The sequence below is a fragment of the Poecilia latipinna genome, unplaced genomic scaffold (assembly GCF_001443285.1).
Source record: "Poecilia latipinna isolate Pla-1442-1.1 unplaced genomic scaffold, P_latipinna-1.0 Scaffold2813, whole genome shotgun sequence".
Classification (NCBI taxonomy): Eukaryota; Metazoa; Chordata; class Actinopteri; order Cyprinodontiformes; family Poeciliidae; genus Poecilia; species Poecilia latipinna.
Window position 1 is genome coordinate 40,314 of NW_015115429.1, and position 9,513 is coordinate 49,826.

The 9,513-nt window shown below is 35.8% G+C and overlaps 1 protein-coding gene across 1 annotated transcript in view; it reads left to right on the forward strand.

The window, feature by feature from the left end:
* Window positions 1–6,882, forward strand: part of LOC106939255 (glypican-6-like) — a gene marked incomplete at its 3' end in the record, with an annotated part of 38,307 nt that extends 31,425 nt beyond the window's left edge. Inside the window, exon 3 of the mRNA XM_015021606.1 lies at window positions 6,724–6,882. Within this exon, the coding sequence (XP_014877092.1) occupies window positions 6,724–6,882 (159 nt within the window). The remainder of the gene's footprint in view (window positions 1–6,723) is intronic.
* Between the last annotated feature and the right edge of the window lie 2,631 nt (window positions 6,883–9,513).

Sequence of the window (9,513 nt, forward strand, 5' to 3'; positions counted from 1 at the left end):
CTGTCGTTTTCCGCTGCTTGTTATCTGTTCGTAGCGGCTGAAAGTGAGATATAAAGTGTATATGGTAGTTAGCTGCAAGTAGCAGAATAGGAAATATATTTTCTCTTAGCTTATTTTTTATATTTATTTAGTTAATATTGGTATTTTATAAATTGTGTTGACACAGACTTTCAAGTCTTTAATTCGCTAATTAACTGTTTTTGGGCATTTAAATTCGTAGTAAGAAAAATATTTTAATACAATGTTCCTTCATGATCAGAGAGTCATACTTTAATTTGTAAATTAAAAAAAAACCCATTTCCCTAGGATTATCATTTCATGTATGAGAGTGAACTCTTATTTTTCATTGTTTTATGCAGGCAGCTCTTCAGGTGAGCAGACTGCAGTTCCAGATTTACTTCCAGCTTCCCAAAAACTCCTGGAGGTTCTCGTCATCCCCATGTCCTGCAAATGTTCTCTTCACTGTCTCCTCATCTTCTTAAAAAAAAAACTATTAAATTATGGTAATATTTGCTTTTGCCAGTCTCAGTATGAATTTCCTGGAGTTATTGACTGATTATCTGGTTGTTTTTTGTTGTTGTTGTTGTTGTTGTTGTTCTAATAAAGACATTCCTACAAAAATGTTGTTTCTCTTTCTATGCTGGTATCTTACTAGAGTATACTTGATTATGATAACAAAGGAAACATAAGTTTGTTAAAAACAAACTTGTTGTTTGTTCGTTAAGTGTTTAGTAGTTATTATAAAATAACCATCCAGTTGTGTGACAGGAACTCTGGCCAGATGCAGGTTGGTAAAACATTAAATATGAAATAATTGTTTTAACTTTCTCTGTTTATGAATCCCCAGCAAACCTGGGGAATAAGGAAGAAATCAGTTAACTGCATGACAGGCTAGCCATCATCTATTATGATTTGTCATTTGAGATAAATATTTTATAAGCAAATCATTTGATGAAGGTGCCAAACAAGACTCAAGCTTCACTGTAACAGAAGTCTGAACAAGTAATTTGAGGTGATGAATTTTTTTCAATCAGTAATAAAAAACTTAATCCCGTTAATTTGAAGGTATTTCTACTTAGAAATTACTTTTCCTTAATTATGTATATTTGATATCTGTTAATATTTGCCCCAATTATAAAATTGTCCAGACCCAATTGTTAAATTGTTCAGTTTAACACAGGAATTATCCTGTTAAACTGAACAATTTATTGAAATTTACGGAAGTTGAGTGACGTCATCAAGAACGCCCTGTTCCAATTGGCGAACTAGCATACTGCATCCTTGTGAACTCAGTAAGAACGGACTTTCAACTGTTCTTGTGGGTACGTACTTGCCAAGAACTCAAGAACATACTTGCGTTCTTGAGTATTGAGAAACGGCCCGAGACTGACCTCTATAAGCTTCGCACATGTGGTTCTTACTCACGGTTCGTTTAGAAAAAAGATAAAGTCAGTGGGTAATTGTTTATGTCTCAAAATTTTTCAACCTTCATACTAAGGATTTTAATTCACACTCAGAAATTCAGAGAAATAATAATTTTATGTAAGGAAAATATGAATAGTCACAGGAAATGCGTATTCTTCCCACAATGCAGTGTTAGACCTGTCACTGCCTGTTTGTGAGACTACTCACTGCCTTTCTCTGGGCCCTGTTGCTATGGTAATTAATTATCTGCACTTGGGCTGGCTCTCTCTGTCAGACAGTATGCTGGAGACAGAGTTTCTATACTTCTAAGACACCCAGCATCGGTCTCAAGGACCCTAACAAAAAAACCATAAGCCCTAGCAAAATTTTGAAATCATTTTACGGGAGCAGGCATGTGTATCTATGTCATGACCGACTTTTAGACCAATAGGGTGATATTTGTGCCTGTGAGGGGGAGTTAAAAAGAGTTTTGGAGTCAGAAATCCACTGTGCTGTGTGTGTGTTTCAGAGAGAAAGATTACTGATTCTATGAGACACTCGGCCTCGATTTTTCTTGTTTTGATCAATTTATGTCGTCATTTTAACTCAGAATCCCACTAAAAGTAATATCTCCCTTCTTGGGATCAAGCTGAACGTTTTGATACCACTTTTGTGGGGGTGCACGCAGCGGTACGGGCCGCCTTAACGGTGATGGAAGAAAAATAAATAAACTATAATAATGAAGAGACGTTCTATTGGGTGCAATATGTGCTTGCCATGCAATGCGTAAGTTGCATTGCTATGGCAGGCCCCAATTACAAAATATTTAATATTTTTCATCAGCGGAGGAATTGTATTTACACGGCTGATTGTGTTTGTCATGCAACCATGCTTCACCATGTTTTCTCTGACAAATCAACTGGACTTTGAGATGACAAACTGGTCAACGACTTTTCATAATTACATTTATTTTCAATCATCACTGGGAGCATATTGTATGTGATGATCAGGGGGAGCCAAGCGCATCTGTGCTTTTTAGAAACTGACAAAACAGATGATTGCATCTGCAACCTAAAACATGTTTCTAATTTTTGTTTGATTGAAATGCATTTAAGCTAATGACACAACATTTCATTGAAAGATCTCCCAAGAACATTAGCATTTATCCTAAATTTTCTCACAGTCTATAATTACATACATTTAAATCCCTGATCAGCTCATTCAGAAAGCTGAGCAGCAGTGTGCTCTGCTCTGGCATCTGAGCTGCTGTGCAGCTGCAAGGACAGAATGCCACATTAGTAAGATGGAGTAAGTTGCAGTTAATTGTGCAATTCCACATTGTTTACATAATTATTTGTTTATAAATCTGATGATCATTTAAGCAAACAATGTTTTATGGATTTCTGCATGGCTGTGTGTGGTGACCCATGAATTTGTGATTATGTCAGTAGGTTAATGAATTATGAATGTGGGTGGATGTGTCAGAGCTTGAGATTAAAACATGTGTTGTTTAATAATGTCCAAAGTAAAACAGTTTTGTGTCCTTCAAACAAAACCAATCATTATGCAGAGTCTTTTTTTATTATTATTAATTACATTTGCACATTTTTTTCACCTAGGCTTTTAAAAAAATACTTTGAGTACAAGAGATAGACCCTACTATCTCTTGTGGCCAGTTTTTTCAATGCAGTGTTATCTTTTGAAAACTTAAAGGAAACAGTTCTGCAAAAGTTGTCTTGAAGCCATATCCATGGCTCCATATGCAAAATGGAGCCATGCAGAATGTTGCATGGTTCCATATTTTCTTTCTTGTGCAAAGTAGTGAAGTAAAACAGGGAAAATCCTGTTTAATGAGACACCACCATATCCAGTTTTGCACTTGTGTTTATAAAAAGCAAACCTCACAACCCAAAGACGAAGCATTCAAAAAGTGCTGCAAAATTTCATGTGACTTTACTATTACTGTTGTTTACAATGTGCAGTTTAGATTGGCGTTTTATTTATGAAAAAAGAGACATGAAGACAAGCACAAAGAGGGTTTAACATGCAACCATGCCATTTAAAAGACCTTATAAATGCAGCTCATGCTCATGTCTACTACTCACAAAGGCTTATTGTCGGTTGGCTTTAGTGACAGAGGAAGGGTGAAGTCAAATTACGTGTTTATATGAAAACAAAGCTGAGAGGTGAATAGAGAGGTGCACAGCCTGTGAAAGCTAAAAGCACTACCAATTCCCTTCACCTGTCTTTTACACTTAAGGACAGGTCTGCCTTTTATTGATTTTCTTTCTTTTGCCAGTCTTCAGTAGCCAACAGTGGTATTCCAACAACTTAAGCCAATTTTATTGCATTGCAGGAAACCTAAAATTGAAAGCAACTTGCAGTCCTTCAAACTCACAGGGTCTCAAACTATAGCACAAAGCTGTAGTTTTCCCTCAGTTATCCATCATTATGACTCTAAGGCGCAGATCTACTGTTGTGCCAAGCTCACACCTATTTGGACAGCTACACATTCTGACTCTGTCAAGCATGCTGTACACCTGGAATGACCAGTTTTCTTTAATATTGTCCAAGTGTGCTAGTTTAAGATGAATTAATTACCCTATTATTTGTAGGCAATGTAGCATGAATTATAATCTGTGATTAGTGCGACCTCATAAAAAGAATATCTCAAGTAAATGACAGGAAAAGAGTGCATGATTTTTGACTGTTAAATCTGTGAATACGGTGATGATGAAGCTACTGTGTGTTTCCCTTGCATCATTGCAGCATTTTATTAAGCATCCTCTTTTTTTTTGTAGGCATTTTGACACATTAATGAATGTCTATGTTGACATATTTTCACACAGTGATGCTCCACATATTGGCTGTTACGTATAAGAGTGGGATGATGCTTTTGCATTAACTGAACCGCATTGTCAATTAGCAAAAATGCCTAAAAGCCTAGAAAAAGCATAAAGGAGAAATCGACAGTTGTAAATCAGCTTTTTTATTTTTTAATTTTTTTAGGTTTTATGAAGTTTTACTAGAAGGCTATGGCAAGACTCTGGAGGAAAGTGTTTATGTTGAAATGTTGATGGTGCACCTCATTACTGGAGTTTGGTGCCTTTCTTAGGTCTGATTATGGATTAGGTACATTAGAGAGTGCCTGCACGTATATCCCTCATCTTCCCCGTTTCATTATCCATATAGAGCTGCTTCATCCATGACTTACTGTACAAGAATGCAAAGCACCTTAGTGCCTGCCATTTAAAGCAGTGGTTTACTGTAGAAGGATTTCTGAAAAAAAGTCCCACTCTCACTGTCCGCCATGCCAATTCCCCACTGGAACAGTGGCACTCGTTTCATCTCTCTTTTCATTTGTTAATAGGTGGATGTGGAAAAACTCAAACCTTTCATGTGGCTTCTAGCCAGACTTTTTCATTTAATCCCTAATGATGCCTGAGATTCTCAGTGCCAGTGTGTGCAACATGCAGAGAAATAGCGTGTTAGGTAATTCTTTATGCATCTGAAAAGAGTCAAAGATACAGTACAATTATTTTCCAAAGAATCTGCTAATGGATGCTCTCTTTCTAAACAACTTCTGGAGATGTTGTTGAAAGAAATTACAATGTCTGTCTTTTTTTAATATTGGGTTGTTGCTTTGTTCTCTGGTTTCAAAAGCAGTTAGTGGGTCATGGTGCAACTTAAAATTATAGTATGTTTTTTTTCTCTCCCACTATTGGTAGTAATAATTTCAAAGCCAGACTTTAATTTTATACAACATTCTCTTATGGGTTTGGTTTTGTTTATTATTTTGTGTAATTATATTTCTTGTATTTAGTGTTTTCAGCTTCTGAGTTTCTTATTGATAGTTTCTTCTTTTATTTAGGTTATTTTGTCCATTTCTTTTCTGTGTTCTAGTTACTTCCTGTTTTTTAGTATTTCTGAGTTCCCCGGTCTCCTGTGGGTTTTGAGACCTTTTCATATCTAGCTGTGTTCTGTTTGTGTACAGTTGACACATTTTTAGTTTGTGGTTACTGTTGTGTCATTCTTTCTATTTGATTCCCTCTTTCTTTGCTCTCTGGTTTTCCACTCTGCTAATTAGTTAAATTCTTTTCGTATTCCCCAGTGGAAAGTCGTCTTTGGTTTTTCAGTCATCGCTGATTCATCTGCTTGACTACTAGTATGTTCTCCTTAGTCGTCTTCCCTTGTTTCTGTTTTATTTTGGATTTATTTAATTTAATGTGCTTAATTTAGTTTTATTTATTAACTATCTTTATATTTGAGTCCACCTCAGCTTTCCTCTTCCCTGCATTTGGGTCCTCCACACAAACACCTCTTTGACCTGTTTGGTTTTCTTGTGGATTGTTTTTTCCATCAACTCTAAAGTAAATAATATTTTTCTTTATTATAAAAATTAGGTGTAATAGAAATACAGTTGTTCAGTTACCCAGGATTAATAAGAACTAAATTAAGAAATTATTAAATGTAGAGTTTCCACTTCTACACGTTCTCAACTATTTAAGAATGTCTAACATATTTAGAATGGTTTTCTGAGGTTAATGTAAAATTCCACTCTGGTCTCTTCACAAAGAGAACAAATGGCAAATTCCCATCAATCAAGCATTTTGTGACTCTTTGCTGTCAACAGTCTCATTTGCACTATTTTCAACAAATAAATTCTCTCCATGTTTTAAATTAAACACCATTTGTAACTATCTGATTTCTGTTTATCACTATGATATTTTTACCAAATATTTCACACCAGAGGTGTTGCTTTAGTTCTGTATAGGATTTGCAGAAAGATGACTTCAAACAAATATTGTTTGGTATCTGATGGATGAGTAAAGGGGCAATTGTTACTTGTCATGACAAAATATGTTAGTGATTTGTTTATAGCTTGTTATGCTGGCCCCTAGTGAACAGAAATCCTCTAATGTAACCATTATCCAAAATTGCTTGGCTGATGTCATAGTTTGAAGCCATGCCAGGCTCCATCTTGCTGCATGCCTTACGGCTAATTTGTTATTCTGGACTGCATACATAAGACTGACCCGACTTGACTCGGCTCTGAAAACAGTATTTTCCATCTCCTGTAACGGCAATGTGATAAAGATGCTGTATGGGGAATAGGCGCTGGTATATAAAAGTTACTTTCCATCTCACCAATAAACATTATCTTTTTCATTTGTTACACTCTGGCTGTCTTTGATAGTTTCAGCGACGAGAGTCCCAACAATCACGGGAGACTTTTGATCAAAGACTTAGCGCAGCCTTATGAAACATCCAAATCCTGTGGCATTGCAAAACGGTTCTCCGTGTCTCTGTTTCGTTCAGGTGAGCACCTCCGTGTCTGTCCCAAGGGTTACACCTGCTGCACATCTGAGATGGAGGACAAACTCAGCCAGCAAAGCAAGCAGGAATTTGAGATTATGGTTGACGACAGCAGCCACAACATGAGAACAACATTCACCTCCAGACATAAAAAGTTTGACGGTAAGTCGAGACATTTTCATTTGTTTAGCATCTAAAATTCATGAAAGACAATTCAACTCCCCTTGTACTTTTTAACTATAAGCCAGGTATAAATTTTAAAGTTATTTATTCCTATGTTGATCTATTTTGAACCTTTTTTGCTGCAGGGTGTTTGGAAATTTTCAACATGATTTTATATTCAATATTCTAGAAAGGAAAATACAAAAAATGTACAGCATTGATTAACCTGTCTTAAAATAGCCAATATAAATATATCCACATTTCAACAGTGCAAGTGAGGAGAAATAATTTTTCTCATGTTAGGCTAGGATTCTGACCCAAAGGTGTCTTTTAAAAAAAGAAAACCAGAAAATTGTCACCAAGTTTAATAAAAGTCAAATCTGGAATCGGTGAGTTGAGATGGATGCTTGGTGAAAAAAATAAAATAAAAAATTGAAGGTCACCAGCTGATAAGTGGATTTGAGTGAGTGGCTCTCACCAGAGTGTATGAGTGGAATACCAGACAGTGTAGCCCGAACCAGTGTGTACTTCAATGCAGGAGATTGAATAAGCAGGGTGGTCAGGCAGATTAGCAGGCAGCCAGGCAGATAGATGAGGCTTAGTGTGAGGCTCCTGGTAATCACTGGACATTGCCATGCAGAGACTAGGCACACAGAGGCTGCAGACCCAAAACCTACAGATAGTGGAGGAGTCATTAAAAATTATAAAGATAATTGCTCAGCAACTTGAGACTGTAGTGCAATATCATAAGAGTTATGTGTTTTTGATCTGGTAAGAGATAAATGACAACGTGGGCAATAAATACTAAGCAATCATAACATTATGACCACCTACATATCATTGAGTAGATCCCTTTTTTAACTCTGAAAATAACTTATACGAAGATACCAAATTTGTTTGTCCAGCACAATTGCTGAATTAGATTGAGGGTTTAAAAATTTTGACACAAAGTAAAATTCTCTAAATGATTTTTTCACATTATGTTGCTGAAAGATGCCTCTTCTATTTCTTGCTCCCATTCTTGTTCAGATGTCCATTGTTCACCTGCTTTTTTTCCCCTTCAAGACCATTTCTTTAAGAGCTTAAATATGTTTTACCAGGATCAGATTAAGTGAATTAAGGAGAAAGATGGGTAGAAAATTTGGGAAACAAGAAAATATGGGATTTAAATGCAGCTTTCTTCAAGCTAAAATTCAAATTTAGTAAATATACCTTTTGGGGAATGGATAATATATTGGCCCTGACAACAGTATCGGCTTATATTAGTCATTTTTAAATGAGTATGAGTCTGATAAATAAAACTGGCTAGATATAACGACCAATATTTATTTCCATCTAGTTGCCTTTTCTTTTCTGAAGGGAGAGTTGAGAGCGTTTTGTCATGTGGTATTTGTGATGCCCAGTGATTATTTGTTTGATCACGAGACATTTTTTAGTGATGCAGTGCTGGATTGTGGGGAGTTTAACTGAAACAGAAAAGCTATGATGGTGTCAGGGGTGTGATTGGGTTTTTCTAAGATGCTGAAAGGTAGTGAAATATATAAAATATACATATATGATATCAGTAAGTGTTGGTTGTTGGCCATAGCAGCTATATCAGAATCAGATATTAATAATAGCCCACATTTTCACATCAGTGCATTCCTAGTATTTTTTAAATCAGGTCAACATAAACTATGAATTAAAATTATTCCCTTTATGCACATTATAACTACCGAGTTACTAGACACTCAGAATTGTTTTACCCACGCTTTTGTCCAGTTGTGTTCAGTAATGTTTAATAACATCATTAGCTGGATTTTTATCAGTAAAATAATGCTGTCTCTGAAACAAGGAGTTACATAATCTTATGCAAAAGACATACAGTTTCAGATTATGTCATTTTTACACAAAAAAAGCATACATTCACTTGCAAAAGATAGCTGCTTTCAAAGCTTGGATCAAATGTTAAACTCTCAGTGGCTCACTGTTATAAAATCCTTTATTTTTTTTGACCTTCTGTGTTTAAAGTCCAAAACTGCCTGCTTGAACCAGGAGAAGGGAGGGCAGCAAAAAGAGAAATCAATGTTTCATTGCCCAAACAACATCAAGGATGATGTATTTGAAACGTGTCGCTGACGACTGCTACATGATCCATCTAACGGGTTGGAAGTACCTGGACCGGTATCCCAGGAACAGTAGCGCTGTTTTTAGGCTGGTTGACAATTATTTATTTATCTGGTTTAAAACTGCTGAAGAGATAACTAAACACAGATTATTTCAAAAACAAGCAAAATTGAAAATAGTAATTTGTGCTGTATCTTTAAAAATAAATTAAAATAATGTTTTTACTATTTTAAAACATACCAAACTAAATCCCAAAAAGTATTTGTATTGCCACTGTAACATTTGGACAGACTTAATGCAAAATTTAGAAATGCCAAACAAGCTAAAGCAAAAACAAAAGGCTTGAGACTAAATTAGCTTTTCTTGAGCTGACTCAGCACTTGCCAAGCGTCACCACTGATGGTTTAACATAACTGAAATTATGGTCTCCAAAAAGTCCAACTACCTGTAATCTTTTCCCACTCAATTCACGCATGTTTGTGAGCGATCTAGTGTCTTTCTGGAGTGCTTAATGGGGCAAGAGGT